Source organism: Haematobia irritans, chromosome 2 (assembly GCF_050003625.1).
Source record: "Haematobia irritans isolate KBUSLIRL chromosome 2, ASM5000362v1, whole genome shotgun sequence".
NCBI lineage: Eukaryota > Metazoa > Arthropoda > Insecta > Diptera > Muscidae > Haematobia > Haematobia irritans.
Window position 1 is genome coordinate 111,571,510 of NC_134398.1, and position 21,436 is coordinate 111,592,945.

Below are 21,436 nucleotides of genomic sequence, written 5' to 3' on the forward strand. Positions count from 1 at the left end.
GCCGAAGTAGTCAAAGTAGACGTGGTATATGGTATTTGCTTTTAATGTTGTTGATGACGGTCTCATGTGATATATGGTGAAAGGTTTCATGGATATGACGAACAAGAAGAGTAGTCACATGATGATTTGCAGGCAGTATTACAACGTCTTCGGGGTTAAGGAATGACGTGCGACCTTTGGCTCTTAATACGCCTCCGTCATCTAAAAAGACATTAAAAGAAATTAGTTTACTGTCTTTTTGTATAAGCTTACCATTTTTTAAACAATGTATTTCTTCGCGAAATTCGATTTGTTGTGCATATTTGAATAAAGTGGATTTAGCTTGATATACCATATCGTAGGAAACTTGATTTGGCAGATTGTCTTCTTTGCGCTTCATCTTCAGCCTTTTTACGTAAAGTATAAACGTAGCTACAGCTCGATACAGTCTCCTCCAATTGGAAAAATATTGCACATTTAAAGTAGCAGCTGAATATGAAGAAAATGATGTCTAATTTCGTCATTGCCGCACACGTCTAATTTCACACATTCTGGCCAAGTTGACTTGCTTTCGCGAAGAAATTGGGGTCCCGTGAACCACATTGAAACATTCCAATTATGCTGATATTTTGTTGCAAGATCTGCAGGATTCATTTTTGATGGTACCCATCGCCATTGTGTTACATTTGTGACTTCCAATATTTCACCTACACGGTGCATTACAAATTGTTGAAACTTTTTGGGATCCATACGAAGCCACTGTAAAACTGTTTTGGAGTCTGTCCAGAAGTATTTCGATGTGAAATTTAATCGGCTAATTTCGAGAACTTTTTGTGCAATTCTCACTCCAATAATAGCAGCTTGCAGCTCTAATCTGGGAATAGACATTGGTTTCAATGGAGCTACCTTAGATTTGCCTGCAATTATGGCAACATCACACTGGTGTTGACTGAAGTCCCGGATGTAGCAAACGGCTGCGTAAGCATCTTCACCCGCATCAACGAATGTGTGCAATTCTATTTCCGTTGCTTCATTTAAATATTGGGAGTAACATCTTGGAATCTCAACAGCTGATATACGGTCGATTGCAGCTTTCCAATTTTGCCATTTAATATATAAACAGTTGCGGATTTCGTCATCCCAATTGATGTCAGATCGCCAGACTTCTTGAAGAATTTTGAGTGTTGTTGTATAACTTGATATAAAGCCCAGTGGATCGAAAATAGACATCAGAGCTTGCAACAGTTCTCTCTTCGTGGGAATTGTTTCTGTGGTGAGTATATCTCGCCGAAGTCTGACAAATCTGAAAATGTATACAAAAACATCTTTATTGGGGTCCCAAAACATACCCAACATCTTTTCAGTATTTGTGAGGCCTTTTGGCGTTTTTTCGGCAGAAGTTATCTCTTCGAGGTAGTTGGTGACTGCGTCATTATTCGAAGACCAGTTTCGAATGTGAAATCCAGCAGCGGCGTGAATCAATTTTACTTGTGACGCTAATTCGATGGCTTCTTCTTCGCTGTCTACACTGTCAATAAAATCATCACCATAGTGGTTGTGTTGAATGGCAGTTACCGCGCGGGTATATTTGTCCTTGAATTGATCAGCATTGAAATCTCGGACGTAATGTGCTATACATGGAGCACATGAAATTCCAAATGTTAATGAACACATTATATAAACACTCGGATTCTCCGGAAGATCATTTTTGTCCCACCACAGGATTCTTTGAGTGTGTATGTCGCTTTCTCTAACTTTTATTTGGTGAAACATTTCTTCTATATCTCTGCAAACTGCAACTTTACCCACTCGGAAATTTAGCAACACATTTACAAGGGTTTTTAATAGATCAGGTCCGCTGTACATATAGTCATTGAGACAAGCGCCATTACTTTTGGCAGCGGCATCCCAGACCATTCTTATTTTTCCCGGCTTGTTTGGGTTTTTAATTAAAAATATTGGTAAGTACTACAGTCGTTCAGTCGATTTATTTATATACTCAGCATTCAGTTTCTTTGCGTAGCCTTTTGCAAGTAAATTATCAATTTGACTTTGTAGCACAATTTTCAAATTTGGATCTTTTGAAAACTTTTTGTTCAAACACATGAGGCGCTTATATGCATTATCATAACTTTCCACCAGTTTACTCACATGATTTTTCCACAACAAACCCACCTCATAATGGTCGTCCACTTTTCGACACGTAGTCCTCAGCGTCTCGATGGTTTAACAAAGTTGTCTGCTGCCCGTTACCATGAGGGCCTTGGATTGTCCATCCTAATCTTGTTTTTGTCGCTATTGGTTGATTCCACAAACCTTATCTTATTTTCAGCGGCACTGCAATTTTCCAGTTGTCTGCACCTTAATTGCACCTCAATATTGTTGGTTTAATCCTTCTATACGATTTAATAGGCACTCCTCCTAGATAGGGATATTTCGCAATCAAATCGTCCATATCTAGCGATTGCGTCGGAAGATATAAATTTTCCACTGTATGGACACCATTAAGCATATATTTTGATCCATTTTCTGGGTTCAAAATGTTTATAGATGCTTGAACTGAAGATTCGTCTACACGCGAAGTGTTGCCACTCCATTTTAGGCAAAGTGGTTTGTTGACACCATTTGCATCGAGTGAGTCGAACATGTCCTTTTCAATTAGAGTAACTGACGAACCTTCATCGAGGAAGGCGAATGTATCGATGTAACCACATTTCCTTTGAAATCGTATAGGCAAAATTCTAAACAAGGCCTGTTGATCATTTTTACAAGAATGTGAGTTTATTGATCCACTACTTATATTTTCGTGTTGTTGTCTCGAAGACGATGCTGCCTCAACGTTGAAATTTTTATGAAGCAAACGATGATGCTTTGCATGACAACCATCAATTCCGCATTCGGTGTTCATAAAACACTTTCTTTTATGCTTATTTAAACATTGACGGCACAATTTATTTTCTTTCACAAACTTCCACTTATCGTCCAAATTCAATTCCTTGAACTGGTAGCACATTGAAATTTTATGTTCACCTTTTTCACAATATAGACAACTTCTATTTCTTTGGGGACTTTCTTGTGTGTGAGTATTAATTGATGCACTTTTACTCATTGGGACAGTTGACACCACTGTGCTAGCGGCATCTGCAATTTGAAAAATTCAATCACTAAATGTTTTTAATATTGGAGTTTCATCACTTTTAGGAAACATAGCCCAATTTAATTTGTACTGTCTAGAAAGCTTATCTACCAGCTCTTTTACCAACATAGGGTTGTTCATATGAGCCTCCATTTTACAAGCTTCCATGGTAGAGTATATATTTTTTACACAATGCATATTCGATCATGGACTCAAGTTTTTCTTTGGGCGGTGGAAAACGTCTTGCTTTTTCAACAACTCTTTCCAAAATATGTTCTGGTCGTCCAAAACACATTCTTAAAGTCTGGATGATCTTGGGCACCATTGTAGGTAACATAAGCTTACTTTTAACCATGGCTGAACAAGAAGGTTAAATCATGGGCCCATGTGATTACAATTTTTTTATTTCGACAAAATTTTAAGATGTCAAAATCATATGTTTATGGTAGTTGCAGCTCTCCAAATAACATTGCATAGCAAATGCATCTCAAACAAAATCACACATTCATAGCTGGAGAATTATTCGAAGATGAATTGAGTATCTTGATAACATATTCCAGACCCAAAATACAGTTTTTAAACTGCATCATGAATTGTTTTTGTTAATAGCTGTCGAAGAGCCATTTGACTGACCAATGCCATACGATTCTTTTATCAGCTGATTTTGACTTCTTAAAATTGTAAACACCATATTGAAATTTTTGTTTTTGTTATCGTGATTCAACCTCCTTATTCAGCCATGCTTTTAAACATTTCCTTGGCCCTACCTTTTAAACAGGCTTGAAGTCGTATCAAGTTATCTGCGTGAGAGTAACCAGCTACTGTAGTGCTGTTTTTAAATGAGCTAATAAAAAGCGGCCATTCTTTCGGATCGCCGGAGAAGGATGGCAGATCTCGTGGAATTGATTGACGAGCAGCCAGTTGTGATGGTGTTGGTCCGGAAAATAAATTCCAACTTAATCCCAAATTGAAAGTGTTTTGTTGCGGGGGGCATTAAGTCCAGCTTGTGAAAGAATTTGGTATTTCTTTTCTAGGAATTCCTGCTGCATACGTTGCTGTTCTTCCAACAACTTTAGTTGCAGCTCAACGTTCGATGTAGTTTGGGAATTGGTTTGCATAGAAACTCTTTTTGGTTGGTTGCTGCTTGTTGGAAATGAAAATGTCGCAGCAGACGATGTGGATGTGGCCGCATACACTGGCGCAATATTATTGATAGTACCTGATGTGAAGTTTTGATTTGATTTTGGCAGTGATGGTCTCGAAGACGGAGTATTGCCTCGTTGGTTTCCGTTGCTGCCCCTCACCTACAATATTTGGTGACGACGTTGCTTGCGGCTTATTAAGTTGATTTGCTGTGGAACAAGGAGGATGGTTGTTTGTTGTTTGTGTTGTACTCGTACTTTCGCCTAACCCAATGTGGGAATACATATCACAATTCCAACTCACATCTGCTACCCCACTCTTTACTGCAACACAATCAAAGTGGTACCATAGGTTACATTTGTCGCATTGTACCATGCGATCGTTGTCCACTTGATTACACTTTTTGCAGTTAAATTCACCATCAATTTCACTATTTTCATGCATATTTATTTAATATATCAACCAAGTTCTTTTTTTCTTTCTTATTGTTTCGCTACGAGCGTAGTTTTATTCGCGTGGAACACTTCGAATATTTTCACTTTAACAAATGTTACTTTTATTTGTGACAATGTCTTTTTACTTGACTTCGCGCACAATATAAAAATTAAAATATACACGTAAAAATTATTTTAAAGATTGTGTTGAAATAGTTGAAAATAGTTGATGTTCTAACAAAAAGTACTTTTACCCCCATTAACTTTTCTCCTCTCACAGATGAGCTACGCCCATGGGGCTTTCACTGGGGGATGCTCCAAGGGTGCAGCTACCTACGTATACCCACTTTAGTTCGTTGTCGTGGGGTCTAAATAGGCGAAAATCAGTGTTGAAAATAGTTGATATTCTAATAAAAAGTACTTTTACCCCCATTAACTTTTCTCCTGTCGCAGATGAGCTACGCCCATGGGGCTTTCACTGGGGGATGCTCCAAGGGTGCAGCTACCTACGTATACCCACTTTAGTTCGTTGTCGTGGGGTCTAAATAGGCGAAAATCAGTGTTGAAAATAGTTGATATTCTAACAAAAAGTACTTTTACCCCCATTAACTTTTATCCTCTCACAGATGAGCTACGCCCATGGGACTTTCACTGGGGGATGCTCCAAGGGTGCAGCTACCTACGTATACCCACTTTAGTTCATTGTCGTGGGGTGTAAATAAAAAATTAAAAAAAATTCTGGTGGTTTGTGTCTTGGCTAAAAACAACTTTAACTTCACACCCTTCACTTTGTGGAGTACAATTTAGTTAAATTTTCGCACGAAGTAGTTTGTTCTTCCTATAAATCAATTTATTTTTTATGTGCAATTAATAATCTACATTTTTAACCCTCCGTTATACACATGTTTCGATAGTCACATTCGTAACACATGAGGCCTGGCCAGACCCACACCCAGAGAAATTTGGTTTTATGATGCATAAAATTAACAAAATCTAACAACAACTAGCGGACTTATAATTTTTTTGGTAAAAGACCGAAAATACCAAATCAACATATCAACGCTGTTTTCCACATGGCATAAAATGTACAGTTATATCTTTGTTTCTACTCATTTTGTTTTGGGCGTTGATTTGGTCTTTTCGGTCTTTTACCAAAAAAATTATCAGTCCGCTATTTGTTGTCAGATTTTGTTAAGTAAGGGCTTAATTTCTTTGTAAAGATTCCATGTTAGCATCGTGTTTTATATTTTATGTGAATTTTTATATGTTTTTTTCTGCCACATTTTTACTAAAAAACGCCATTTTTAACCTTTTTAAGGCGCCAACATCCAAACTTCTTACCCGATTTGAAAATTTTCTGAGAATGAGTTGTAATTTTCTTTAATTTGAGTAGTATTAGGATCAAAAAGGTCAAAGAAAACGAAAGATATGCTCAAAATTGTAGGTGTACCTCTAAAAATTAAAAAAATTGTATCTCTAAAACCAATCGACAGAAAATTTTAAAACTCATTTTCGTGTTTCGTAGGTCAAAATCAATAAGAAAAAATAGAAACAAATCACAAAACGACTGTTGGCTAGTGTTATAGGACGGGCGTAAAGTAGTTGTTGCAACAAATAAACATTTATATCAACATCGACATGGTAAATTTGCAAAACGGGGAACAGCATTTACTTGATAATAGTCCGCAATACATTGAATAAAGTTTATCCCATAGAAAAGAGTTGCCTTCAGGTAAGTATCGCACCGATTTATAAAAAAGGAATATTACAAATTTTCCATAAAAATTGCAGGCTTCATACTTTTTACGGCAAGCGAGCTTTTTTTTATTGTATTAAGAATACACACAGAAAAAAAATGTCTCGTAAATTTAAGAAGATTTTTACAAAAATTTATTACAAGAATTTTCCAGAATTTTAGTTCATTTTTCGTATCTTTAACGAAAATTAACTACTCGAAAGGAAATTTTACAAATTTTAAGTAGCAATCGTTTAGTTCATAGCCTACAAAATACGATGGAAATTTCCTTAAAAATTTTCTTAACTGGTAGTTAAAAATTCTTTCGTCATACTATAAAACTACTTATGAAATGTAAAATACTTTCTAAATAATAAGTGTAAGTTACTATAAAGAGTTTTTGTATGAGAAAATATTTTTTTACGAAAATTGAACTTGAAAGCGGATAGCAATTTCTTACTGGCAATTCCTATAGTTAATAATAGTTGGTACAACATTTCTCAATGAAATATTTGTAGTTCACATGTAATTAAATTTATAGACATTTTCGTCAAAAATGGGTAGATATCATTTCATGAAGTTTTTGCTAATTTTAAGTTAAACGTTTCATCGTTCTTATACTGATATGCATTTAAGAGTATTGTGTTTAGAGTAAATTGTGGACAGATGCGATGAACTAATGCATAGTACCGGGATCTTTCTCGTCAAAGTGGAATATGTTTAATGTAAAGATGATGTTACTTGAATTTTGTTTGAGAGTGAGAGCATGCAATGCAATAATGAGAAATGGTAGCGAGTGATGGGGATGTTGTGTATATCTGAGCGTGGGGTTGTTTTTATTTTTGTTGTTTCAGTGGTTTGTGTGTGTGTTTATTATTCGCGATTGGTTTATTTGTCTGGATGAGGTGTTGTTTTCAATGAAGGCACATGTGTTTTTGTTGTTGTAGAAATGTTTTGGTTTTGCTTTGTTTTGTTTGGCATGCTTCAGATGTATAGTTGGCGTTGGCGTGGACTGTTGCACCTTTTTAGCAAGTATGTAACAAGGGAATATAAAGGTATGGAATATTTTGGTTTTTTGAGACATATATTGGTGTTTGTTTATTAAAACTTCTAAATGAAAGTTATTAATATTTTAGCGAGGAGGTGTACAATGGCGAAGTGATGATCGGTAGCTTATAAAAAAGTTATTAAGAATGTTCAATATTTAGTAAAAAATGCTGAAATGGAAAGTATATTGAAATTGTTTTATCTAATTTAATTTTTATTATTCAATGTAAAAAATAAATATTCAATTTCAGAGTAACTCCAGATGAATTTGGAAAATTGTTTGTTACACCCCAGCGTATAGTTAAACCATAAATAGGTAAGTGTTCTTTTTTCAATGTGGTTTTCTTTTAAAAAATAATATTCTTTATGTATATTATTATTTGCTAATTGTTATTATTATTATTATTATTTTTTTAACCAGTTTCATGTTTTTCTTTGTTGTAAAAAAATATTTAATTTAAGAGAAACCCCAGATGGATTCGGGCAAATTTTTATATTTCTCCTCAGCGTATAATTTAATAGAGAATTGGTAAGTTTTCTTTTAAAAATTGGCTTTCTTTTCACTAGAATATTTACGTTTTTATGGCCTTTTTATTATCAAAATTACATGTTTTTAATACCTTATTTTAGTATTACTTCAAATATTTTTGGAAACCAATTTAATATTTTTAATGTAAAAAACAAATATTTAATTTCAGAATAACAGCATTTTTATGAATTGGTAAGCTTTCTTTAACATTCTTTTGGAAACCAATTTAATGTTTTTTATTTAATGTAAAAAATAAATATCTAATTTCAGAGTAACCCCAAATGAATTTCCATAACTTTTTAACCTCACCGTACAATGTAATAGAGAATTGGTAAGTTTTATATTAAAACTTTGGCTTTCTTTTAACAAGAATATTTATTGTATTATGTCCTTCACATCGATAACAACACAATATTATGAGTTAATATAACATATTACTTAATTCATTATTCCTCTAATTGTTTCAGGTACAAACTTTATGAGGTACGTTTATCTAAGAAAAGTTGAATTCCTTACACCATTTAATAAAATGCCCCCAAATATGGTAAGTTACAAGCTAATTTAAAGAGCTAAAAAATTATATTTTATTACATGTTAATTTTTAACAATTTTCATTATTACCTCCATTTTTTTTAGCAAGATATGTGAAAAATATACTTACGATGAATAAAAAACTAAGGAAAAGTTAAAATGTCCAAAAAGCGAGTTAAAATAAACTACTTTCTTGTTCCACGTGGTCATAATTTTTATTCACAAAAACATTGTATTAAGAACTTTCATCATAAGTTGTTATAATAAAGTACTTTTGCTTAAAAAAAGTTTAATTTTAATGTATGAAAAATTTCATAATAGCAAAACGGATTGTTGTTCCTTTAATTATTTGATTTCTCTGTACTGTGGAATAATTGATTTAAAAATTGTTTAGTCGTCGACATTTTAAAGAGACTGTTAACCATTTTTATTATCGGGTTTCCCAAAAAATAAGCAAGTAAACCAAACTAATACTGACTTTTTAACTTGGTAGGGGTATATAAATCTTATTGTGCTGTAAAAATGAACTAAAATACAATGTTATAGATGAACTAAAATTTAAGAGAATGATAAACTAGACAAGTTGAAAAAAATCTGAAGGGCTAAATCATGGTCAATATTACTACAGTTTAGTTCATTTTGCAATGGAAAAGGGTTCACTGTTTTTTCAGTGCAGGAAGAGTCTAAGTCGATCTGTATTTATATCTAGAGGCTTAAGGAAAAAATTTCTGGCAAGTATATATTGAATTAGGTTCTGTAGTTTGACCACATAATTGCAACCTAATAACCATCTGTCATTGGTATACAAACATTACCTATAAAAAATTGTAAATTTTAATGTAAATTGATCTCACATATATGTAGATCAAAAGCCTTTGTTGTTAGCACCTTTTGTATTTATTTTCGTAGTTTATTATGATTGTAAATCTTGTAATAAATTTATAAAATCTCAATATAATCTGCCCTTTCATTTGATATTGGAATTTGGTTAGGATAATAGTAAAGAAAATCGAGGGCGGTTGCACCAACAAACAAAACAATTAATATGAAATTGCGACAACCAATGCAAAGTTGATCCAACATACTACCATGTACTTACAATTGCCAAATGTTAGTTGTGCTGACAGATATCATTGATAGTTGATGGAACCACATACTTTCGGTTGGCAAATAATTCGGTTGAGGCAACGAATTTGTTTTCTGGGTGCACTATGTATTTTAATGTATTTGTATGGAAAATATGCTATTTTGTTGATATTATTACATTATTACTGTCGTATGGTGTAAAATACGGTATATTTTCTATCTAATGGTTCTTTGCTACACACAAAAATTTTTTTTTTGATTTCAATCACGAAAATCGCGGATTCAATCATTTTTTTAATTGAAATGTCTTCAATCACGAAAATGATAGTATCAATCACCCATTTTGATTGAAAACCAAAACGATTTTTAATTAAAAATTTAGTTGACTTTTGTCACGGAATCAATTAATTGTGTGATTGAATCAATTAAAAACGTGATTGATTTTTAACACAAAATTCAATCACAGTTTTACTTGAATCAATTAAAATTTTAATTAATTTCGCGACAAAAATCAATCAACTATTTGATTCATTCAATTAAATAAATAATTGAAATTGGCTATAAATTTCGGTCAAAAAATTTATATATTGCGACCCCAAAATCGTATTTAGTTTTATTTGAAATAAAAGAAAATATGTGTTTCTTATAAAACATATTTAATATTTTATTATTTTTTGAATTATGCAATAGGCAAATAAATTTGGTTCTTGTCATTTGTGTTTTGTTCTAACATAACTTACAAATACAATTACTATCAATAACAACTATAGGGTGAAAAAATTAATTATATAAATCATTATCTTCCTTAAATTAATAACCATGTTAGCATGTTCCTTCTAATATGTAGATGCGCCTAGATTTCCAATAAATCAGCAGCCTGTAAGCTAAATTAGTTTTTCTGAAAGTAAACAGAATAATTCGAATTTAATTTTGTTCAAATAAAAATGTTAATTTTGTTAAACATTACCTTCATAGAATATCAAGTTCAATTCTTAGTTCCAGGTTGCAGATTTATAATCTTCTTTTGCAGTTGTAGTCTTTTAGCATAAAAAGGTGTATTAAGGAGCTCGGAAATTTAATTTTAGTAACAATTCCTTTCCAAAATTTCCGCACATTAAAATCGTCTATTAAAATTTGAACCAATCAAAGACAAAAATAATGGGAAAGCAATGTAATATTTGGTATTATATTGATGATACTTTGCAAATTCTGGAAATAGAAAAAAATATAAATGGAAAATACAAATTTTTATTATTTTCGGATATTTTTCATATTTTTACATCCAAAAGAAAGAACTTTTTTACCATTACATAATTCAGCTCATTAGTTTATATACCAGATATACTGCTCTCTACTTGGGTTCAAACTGAAAAAGGCAGGTAAAACAAAAATGCAATTTAATGCCAACGCCACTTCGCAACTTCAAGGAGAATCTTCCAGCAAACCCATACCGCTCTTGGTTTTAAGAAAACTAGAAGCGAAAAAAATTTATAATTTTAAAAGATCAATTCGGTAAACAATTTTTGATTGCAAACATATTCTTATATATATGATAAAATGATAGAGTTGATGGGATTGATTGGTCAATTTCACGAAATAAAATTGGTCACTAAAAGAAATGAATAAAAAATATATATTATTTTAGTCCGCTTCAATGGAAAACGGTATTCACATTTCACAATTTCTTACCTTCAATAAACGTAGATTGTTTTCCATTTTTACAATACCACAAACACAGGTAATTTCAAATGCGTTCTCTCATATATTTTTTTCAAACTTTTACCACGTGGCCGTTTGTTGTTGCACACTTTATTTATTTCAACCCTTTGCTATGATTTGTTGTTGCGTTCAAAATATTTATGCACACATTTTGAATGCAGCAGACAGAATGTCGCCAATCATGTTTTTCAATTTACGCGAAAAACAAAAACTCAACCGTTCGTTACGAGTTACTTCCACAGACTGATCTCTCCATCATACATTGTTGAATACTATACCCATTCTCTTGTTCTCTTTTTGCTCTTTCCATTGCTCAACATTATTCAGTTTCAATCACAAAGGTGATTGGATCAATCACATGTGTAATTGGAAACGGAACAAATTTCAATCACGTTTGTAATTGAAAATTATTTCCGAATTGATTAACAAATTGATTGAATCAATTAATATTTTAATTGGAAACGTAACAAATATCAATCATTTTTTTAATTGGTTTTTATTCGGATTTGATTAAATAATTAATTGAATCAATTAACATATTAATTGAATCCGTTTCCAAATTCAATTAAGTGTTTAATTGAAAAAATTTTGGTGATAATTTTTTGTGTGTATGATTTTCTCAAATGGTTTTTGCTTTTGATTTTTCATTTTTGGTTCTTCCCAATAAACACAAACTTTTGAAAATTGCTAAATTTCAACAATTTTTCAAACATTTTTTCAAAGGATTAGAGTAATATTCAAGTTGAGAAATTGTTGAGAAAATCGCGTTCTCAACAAAAAACAGACATTACCCTCAACAGTGAAATTCAACACATTAGCAATAATATTTCAAGTGTTATCCTCAAATTGAAATGCATCGCTACTCAATAATTTGTCAAACAATTTTCGATGCGAGTCAAATTCAAAATTAACATCGTTGCAAATACATTTCAATCTAAATTTTTATGAATGATATCCCCACTTCAAATTGAAAGTCAAAGCCAAAATTCTATGAATTTTGTATAATTTATTCATTTTCATCCAAATAAAATATATAATAATACACTACACTACATAATACACTACAATACCAATTGATAAATAATAATCTTATTAAACATATCAACAAATAAGAACAAAAAAAAAAATAAAAACAAACAACAAAACTTTAAATATCTTAAACATTACATTAAACATTTTGGTGTCATAAAACAGCATTAAAATTTATTAACCTGCGGGCAATTTGAAATTAGGAACGTACTGGACCGCGTGTTAGAATTGATTTCCAGCAGAAGGAATTCACAAAATATCCATTTTAAATTGATTATAGCATATGAATTAAACTGACGATGTGATGCACAAATTCATCCAGAAGTTGTTGATTTCAACAATTTGTTGTTTTTAACAATTTTAATTGGTTGCACTTGTAATGTTTCTGGAAACTTTTTCTTGTCGATAAGCCACTCATTTTTCATTGGTCAGCTTCTTAATGTTTGCAAGAATGTAGCATCCAAAGATTTTAGTTTTCTGCAAAGAGATTTAAATTTAGTGACTTCTCTAAAGTGTTGATTTAATTTTTCATATTGACGTACCAATTATTATAAACTATTTGAAGCAGTTCCAGTTAATTGTCCACCATTTTTTCATCGGTCAGCTTTTTATTGTTTTCAAGAACGTAGAATCCATAATTTTAGTTTTCTGTAAAGAGATATACATTTAGTGACTTCCTTAAAGTTTTATTTAATTTTTTCTTACCTGTTTTTTTAATTTCTTGCAATTGACCACGAGCTTCGTTGCACAAATAAGTATTGAAAACCACTTGGTTTTTTCGTTGCATTTTAGGGTAGTGTTTTGTCAAAGTTTTCTAATATTATCTTCAACACCTTTTCAAAGATTTCGTCAACATTTTGGCAAATTGGAAGTAATTCGCAAACAATTTGAAGATGTATTGAAGATGAGCATTTTAAGTCAAGTTGAATTTATGTTGAAAATTATATTTACCCTCAAACTGAAAACCCAATAAACACAAATGTTTGAAAAATGCTAAATTTCAACAATTTTTCAAACATTTTTTCAAAGGATTAGGGTAATATTCAAGTTGAGAAAATCGCGTTCTCAACAAAAAACAGACATTACCCTCAACAGTGAAATGATAAATAATAATCTTATTAGATAAGGCCGGTATGCACCTCTAGCGAAAAATTTCATTCCCATAAGAAATGCATTGCTATTTATGCTAACGAAATTTTCGGTAGCGTTCAATTTCGTAAGCTGGTACGCACCTCTAATGAAAATAACAGGGTTGTCGAAAGCATATTTTGGCAGCAAACATTTAATTTATTACAATCATTGTGTGCGAAAAAGTTTTAAAAGGTCTGTAAATAATAAACAATTTATTTGAGGAATATTTGGAACATATATTAACAATTTTTAAAAGCGATTAGCTGGTTTACAATTTGTGTACACAGCCCTGTTTTTTTGTTGTAGACTTAAATAAATTTTTGCTACCGAAAATTTCGTTAGAGGTGCATACCGGCCTATATATAAAAAATAAGAACAAAAAAAAAAAAAAAAAAACAACAAAACTTTAAATATCTTAAACATTATTAGTAAACACTTTAGCATTGATAATTCGATTTCCTTCCTTTTGGTGTCATAAAACGCCATTAAAATTTAGCAGAAGGAATTCACAAAATATCCATTTTAAACTGATAATAGCATATGAATTAATCTGACGATATGATGCACATTTTCATCCAGAAGTTTTTGATTTCAATTAACGATCACATAAACATGCAGCAGTATCGATTATGCCTTCGGACTTAACTTATAATGTGCATAATATATGGGATATGTTCGACACGAGCACTGTCGTCCGGAATAACTGATAGTCTGTAAAGCGCATAAAGTGTTGATTTAATTTTTCATATTGACGCACCAATTATTATAAACTATTTGAAGCAGTTCCAGTTAATTGTCCACCATTTTTTCATCGGTCAGCTTTTTAATGTTTTCAAGAACGTAGAATCCATAATTTTAGTTTTCTGCAAAGAGATATACATTTAGTAACTTCCTTAAAGTTTTATTTCATTTTTTATTTTCACTTACCTATTTTTATAAACTATTTGGTCATTTGTCTAAAATTTTCCATTTTTTTAATTTCTTGAAATTGACCACGAGCTTCATTGCACAAATAAGTATTGAAAACCACATGGTTTTTTCGTTGCATTTTAGGGTAGTGTTTTGTCAAAGTTTTCTAATATTATCTTCAACACCTTTTCAAAGATTTCGTCAACATTTTGGCAAATTGGAAGTAATTCGCAAACAATTTGAAGATGTATTGAAGATGAGCTATTTTAAGTCAAGTTGAATTTATGTTGAAAATTGTATTTACCCTCAAACTGAAAACCCAATAAACACAAATGTTTGAAAAATGCTAAATTTCAACAATTTTTCAAACATTTTTTCAAAGGATTAGGGTAATATTCAAGTTGAGAAATTGTTGAGAAAATCGCGTTCTCAACAAAAAACAGACATTACCCTCAACAGTGAAATTCAACACATTAGCAATAATATCTCAAGTGTTACCCTCAAATTGAAATGCATCGCTACTCAATAATTTGTCAAACAATTTTCGATTCGAGTCAAATTCAAAATTAACACCGTTGCAAATACTTTTCAACCTGAATTTTTATGAATGATATCCCCACTTCAAATTGAACGTCAAAGCCAAAATTCTATGCATTTTGTATAATTTATTCATTTTCATCAAAATAAAATATATAATAATACACTACACTACATAATACACTACAATACCAATTGATATATAATAATCTTATTAAACATATCAACAAATAAGAACAAAAAAAAAGCAAACAACAAAACTTTAAATATCTTAAACATTATTAGTAAACACTTTTGCATTGATAATTTGATTTCCTTCCTTTTGGTTCCTTCCTTTTATTAACATGGGGGCAATTTGAAATTAGGAACGTACTGGACCGCTTGTTAGAATTGATTTCCAGCAGAAGGAATTCACAAAATATTCATTTTAAACTGATAATAGCATATGAATTAAACTGACGATGTGATGCACATTTTCATCCAGAAGTTGTTGATTTCAACAATTTGTTGTTTTTAACAATTTTAATTGGTTGCACTTGTAACGTTTCTGGAAACTTTTTCTTGTCGATAAGCCACTCATTTTTCATTGGTCAGCTTCTTATTGTTTGCAAGAATGTAGCATCCAAAGATTTTAGTTTTCTGGAAAGAGATTTAAATTTAGTGACTTCTTTAAAGTGTTGATTTAATTTTTCATATTGACGTACCAATTATTATAAACTATTTGAAGCAGTTCCAGTTAATTGTCCACCATTTTTTCATTGGTCAGCTTTTTAATGTTTCCAAGAACGTACAATCCATAATTTTAGTTTTCTGCAAAGAGATATAAATTTAGTGACTTCCTTAAAGTTTTATTTCATTTTTATTTTTATTTTCACTTACCTATTTTTATAAACTATTTGGTTATTTGCTTAAATTTTCCATTTTTTTATTTCTTGCAATTGACCACGAACTTCGTTGCACAAATAAGTACCCAATAAACACAAACGTTTGAAAAATGCCAAATTTCAACAATGTTTCAAACATTTTTTCAAAGGATTAGGGTAATATTCAAGTTGAGAAATTGTTGAGAAAATCGCGTTCTCAACAAATAACAGACATTACCCTCAACAGTGAAATTCAACACATTAGTATAATATCTCAAGTGTTATCCTCAAATTGAAATGCATCGCTACTAAATAATTTGTCAAACAATTTTCGATGCGAGTCAAATTCAAAATTAACATCGTTGCAAATACTTTTCAACCTAAATTTGTATGAATGATATCCCCACTTCAAATTCTATGCATTTTGTATAATTTATTAATTTTCATCAAAATAAAATATATAATAATACACTACACTACATAATACACTACAATACCAATTGATAAATAATAATCTTATTAAATATATCAACAAATTAGAACAAAAAAAAAAAAAAAAAAACAAACAACAAAACTTTAAATATCTTAAACATTATTAGTAAACACTTTTGCATTGATAATTCGATTTCCTTCCTTTTGGTGTCATAAAACAGCATTAAAATTTGTTAACATGAAATTAGGAACGTACTGGACCGCGTGTTAGAATTGATTTCCAGCAGAAGGAATTCACAAAATATCCATTTTAAACTGATAATAGCATATGAATTAAACTGACGATGTGATTTTGTTGTTGTCCAGATTTTGTTGATTTCAACAATTTGTTGTTTTTAACAATTTTAAGTTGCACTTGTAATGTTTCTGGAAACTTTTTCTTGTCGATAAGCCACTCATTTTTCATTGGTCAGCTTCTTAATGTTTGCAAGAATGTAGCATCCAAAGATTTTAGTTTTCTGCAAAGAGATTTAAATTTAGTGACTTCAAAGATTTCGTCAACATTTTGGCAAATTGGAAGTAATTCGCAAACAATTTGAAGATGTATTGAATATGAGCTGTTTCAAGTCAAGTTGAATTTATGTTGATAATTATAGTTACCCTCAAAAGGTGAGTATTAAGTTCGAGTTTAGCCGCTAATTTTCACTAAAGTGAAAACTAAATGAGTAAAAAACGTCATAAAATTATACATATTTGTCGCAGATTTCATTATAACTTGATGGGGAAAAGCCCAAAGCTAATTTTCACAAAGTTTGTATTCCTTAAAATGGATTATTAAAGAAAAGTAATCGTTAAAAAATGGCGTTTTTAGCGGCTAAACTCGAACTTAATACCCACCTAAACTGAAAAGTTGTTGCATTTGAAAAACGCTCATCCTGTGTTTATTGGGTGGTTTAGGGTAGTGTTTTGTCAAAGTTTTCTCATATTATCTTCAACACCTTTTCAAAGATTTCGTCAACTGTTTGGCAAATTGGAAGTAATTCGCAAACAATTTGAAAATGTATTGAAGATGAGCTATTTCAAGCCAAGTTGAATTTATGTTGAAAATTATATTTACCCTCAAACTGAAAAGTTGTTGCATTTGAAAAACGCTCATCCTGTGTTTATTGGGAAGTTGTTGCATTTGAAAAACGCTCATCCTGTGTTTATTGGGTTTGTTTTTATTTTCTCAAACGGTTTTTGTGAGAATGAGAGTGAAATTATGAGAGATTTAGAAAAATACGATGACCAATAGGATAGATTCTATCCCTTTTCGTATTTACTTTTCGAATTTATTTACTGGACAATCTGCTTGTACATTAAAATAGGTAAAGTACATCATTTTTAAATAAACTATATGTGGGTCTGGCCAGACCACATGTGTTACGAATGTGATGTGTATACCAACATATCCTTATAACTATCCTTGTATTAGATTTTTCGTCCTGATTTTTCCACACATCGATAGGTAATGAAATTTTAGGAGGGTACCTGAAGTTTCAAGTCTCTAGCTATAGGTAAGTACTATGTTCGCTTTTCGCGTTGAAATTTTCGTAGTTACTTTATTAAAACAGCTCAATACAAAGCAGATAAATTGACTCAATTGATGCGCAGTTTCTTGTTCCTCTAGATTTCGACAAGACGTTACAGGAATAAGTTTGTTATCAATTATAATTTTGGTTATTTAAAGAAAAGTAATCGCGAAAATAAAGTGGTTTTCAACTCGAACACCGAACATAGTACCCACCTTAAGGCCGGTACTATGTTCATTCTTGCGAAAAATTTTTATAGAAACCATTATTTCGCACATAGAAAGCGGTGTTTATTTAGGTAACTTGGAGCGCTATTTTACAGGGAGCAATATTGAATTAAGTTGGTGGTTGCTGTTTGTTATTACAAAATTAACATTTTATTTTCCTTGGGCAATTGATCTGCTGCTCCTTTGATCCTTTGTATAGTTTCGGAACAAAAATATAATCCGTGTTTGTGTTATAAACCCACACAAATAGTTTTAATAAATAAATTATTTCTTAATTCACATTGCAAATGGCGCCATGCTATAAACGTCAGTTTTTCAACTCGAAAAAAACAAAGTACCACAAATGGAAAAATTTCGCTGGTTTTTCGCATTTTTTAATTTTGTATGGAGTTTCAACGCGAAAACCGAACAGAGTACCGGCCTTTATATTATAAATGTATTTTAATTACAATTAGAATCGAAAAAGGTCTGGCCAGACTCATGTGTATGTCCGAGGGTTAAGGGCTATTATACGGTCGGATAAACCCTGCGACACAACACGTTGCGGCGACAAATCCGATAGTATAAGGTCGTGTTCGGCTGTCGCGGGGACGTGTTGGCATAAAATCAAAACAACTTTGATTTTTTCTGGTTGGGAGGTACAAATCATTGAGTGTAAGGGGATGCTCGACAAACATTATCAAACACAAATTTATTTTTACATTAAAAACAGGCATTTCTGCAATGAAATTAATGATGGATCGCCAATTCTGTTTGAAAATTAAAGAAATATATAAATCTAAACCAGTATTGTGGCAAAAACGTGGAAAAATTCCACTTCCAATCAATGGAAAACCAGACGACAAGTATTTTGAAATTCATCAAGTAATTTGTAATATATTAAATGCGGATTACTTCAGGAATCATTGTTTTGACACATATACCAGGATTTTCTTTCATTTTTTCAGTAAAAAATGGTTTCACCCATAAATCTTCATACAACTTCATTGTTTGTTTATGCTTCTTCTTATTTTTTCATGTTGCCAACACATTTGTTCGTGCAGTGTAAGGGCAAAACTTGAACGAACACACAACAAATAGACGAACCTCTGTCGGAGTGTTTATCCGACCGTCTAAGGTCCGCTTTAATGAAAACAAAAATTTGTGTAACGAGCTCTTTAATTAAGTGTGTAAATATAACCATAGCGATAGGCGGTAGGCGAAACATTTTTGCCGCAACGGCAAATACAATAAGCTTGACGGCGAATAATTCCCTTTTTCACGTTTCCTAGCGTTTTTGTTGTCAAAACAGCATGCTTTGACAATATTAGACAATGGAGTTGAATAAAAACATACTATGGCTTGTTATTTGTTGAGTTATTTCAAGAAAAAAATAATTACACGTGTCTAGCAATTCCTAGTGGTGAGTTAAAAAAAATGATAAGCGATGGCAACACTATACCAGTTTTCGCCAAGGAGTTAGAATAAGTTTTAATTTAGCGCCTATCGTTATGGTTATATTTACACACTAAAACTACCTTACACACATATGCCATGAAATCTGTTATACACCAGTCCGCCATTTTGGTAACACTTTTAACAGAGTTACCAAGATAACTTACGAAACACGTGTTTTAAATATGCACCCTTTGCACAATCGACATGTCATCACAATAATTATTGAAAAGAAAAAACATGATATTAATTGTAAAAATGTAATAAATGATCTTTCCCTGCCAGCATTTCAAAGTTCCATTTCAACCTCATCGTTACCACAGACTCGTAAATGTCACTTCAACCATCATGAAAAGGTACATCAAAAAGTACATGCAAGTAATTTGCCATCCCTACTGTTAAAAAAGCCATTTTTTTTTTTGAAACGCCAAGCGCAACCAGCTTGTTATATTTTAATTAAATAAAAACGAAAATAAAGTTCTGAAAACATAGATTATACGCTTAAAATTGTGAAAGGTATATTGGTGAACAATTTGGTGATTTTCCAAATGGAATAAAGTGATTGTTTTTCAGATATTTTACAGACACGCTGCCTCCATGGAATAAAAACACTGGTTGATAGACGCAGCAACATGTAACTCGCTACTTGTAACTCAACATCATCATTAATGCCAAAAATTATGTTAAATGTAATGTGATAGTGGTATAAATGTTATATTTTTAAGAATTTGTAAATGTTTAATCAAATTAATAAATATCTAAACAAGCGTGTTTTACTCGACCACAATGATTCTTTTACAACTATCTTAAAATGCACTTTTTCTGATTGTTTGGAGGGTCCCTTATTGGCGTCGTTCTAAATTGATCTATAAAGGCACCTAATAATTGCACTCATGCGAAACATTTTTGTAGTAACTTGGCGTGGTACAACTTCTCAATAGTGACGGCGCTTTTCCGACGAGTTTTTGATGTCGTATATGATTGTTTTCGACGTAGTGGGGATTCTCAAAAGAGTCCCCAAATTCAAAAAATGTTGGCAGGGTTGTACATACGAAAGAATTTAAGTTATTAAATCCCATTTTAAGTTATGTTTTCCTTTTCGTGTTTAATGTTTATTTTTGGCTTTAACGTTTGAAATACTGTCCTGACCACCACCCTGCCAGCATTTCAAAGTTCCATTTCAACCTCATCGTTACCACAGACTCGTAAATGTCACTTCAACCATCATGAAAAGGTACATCAAAAAGTACATGCAAGTAATTTGCCATCCCTACTGTTAAAAAAGCCATTTTTTTTGTGAAACGCCAAGCGCAACCAGCTTGTTATATTTTAATTAAATAAAAACGAAAATAAAGTTCTGAAAACATAGATTATACGCTTAAAATTGTGAAAGGTATATTGGTGAACAATTTGGTGATTTTCCAAATGGAATAAAGTGATTGTTTTTCAGATATTTTACAGACACGCTACCTCCATGGAATAAAAACACTGGTTGATAGACGCAGCAACATGTAACTCGCTACTTGTAACTCAACATCATCATTAATGCCAAAAATTATGTTAAATGTAATGTGATAGTGGTATAATGTTATATTTTTAAGAATTTGTAAATGTTTAATCAAATTAATAAATATCTAAACAAACGTGTTTTACTCGACCACAATGATTCTTTTACAACTATCTTAAAATGCACTTTTTCTGATTGTTTGGAGGGTCCCTTATTGGCGTCGTTCTAAATTGATCTATAAAGGCACCTAATAATTGCACTCATGCGAAACATTTTTGTAGTAACTTGGCGTGGCACAACTTCTCAATAGTGACGGCGCTTTTCCGACGAGTTTTTGATGTCGTATATGATTGTTTTCGACGTAGTGGGGATTCTCAAAAGAGTCCCCAAATTCAAAAAATGTTGGCAGGGCAGTGCGTCCAACAGTTTCTGGAAAATTTTGTTCTACACTCGGCGT

General features: G+C 31.7%; 1 protein-coding gene and 3 long non-coding RNA genes across 4 annotated transcripts; 2 read left to right on the forward strand and 2 right to left on the reverse strand.

Moving 5' to 3' along the window:
- Positions 1 to 456: 456 nt before the first annotated feature.
- On the reverse strand, positions 457 to 1,896 carry LOC142224994 (uncharacterized). The gene has a single exon (XM_075294771.1). The coding sequence runs from the start codon at positions 1,894 to 1,896 to the stop codon at positions 457 to 459; it is 1,440 nt and encodes a 479-aa protein (XP_075150886.1).
- An 8,363-nt stretch (positions 1,897 to 10,259) lies between these two features.
- LOC142226040 (uncharacterized) lies at positions 10,260 to 11,563 on the reverse strand. Its single transcript, XR_012719583.1, has 4 exons — positions 11,310 to 11,563; positions 10,925 to 11,091; positions 10,588 to 10,829; positions 10,260 to 10,518 (listed from the first exon to the last, which is right to left on the reverse strand). It is a non-coding gene; the product is annotated as an uncharacterized LOC142226040 (long non-coding RNA).
- An 8,205-nt stretch (positions 11,564 to 19,768) lies between these two features.
- LOC142226041 (uncharacterized) lies at positions 19,769 to 20,251 on the forward strand. Its single transcript, XR_012719584.1, has 2 exons — positions 19,769 to 19,988; positions 20,046 to 20,251. It is a non-coding gene; the product is annotated as an uncharacterized LOC142226041 (long non-coding RNA).
- A 380-nt stretch (positions 20,252 to 20,631) lies between these two features.
- LOC142226043 (uncharacterized) lies at positions 20,632 to 21,135 on the forward strand. The gene is made up of 2 exons (XR_012719585.1): positions 20,632 to 20,865; positions 20,923 to 21,135. It is a non-coding gene; the product is annotated as an uncharacterized LOC142226043 (long non-coding RNA).
- The last annotated feature ends 301 nt before the right edge of the window (positions 21,136 to 21,436 follow it).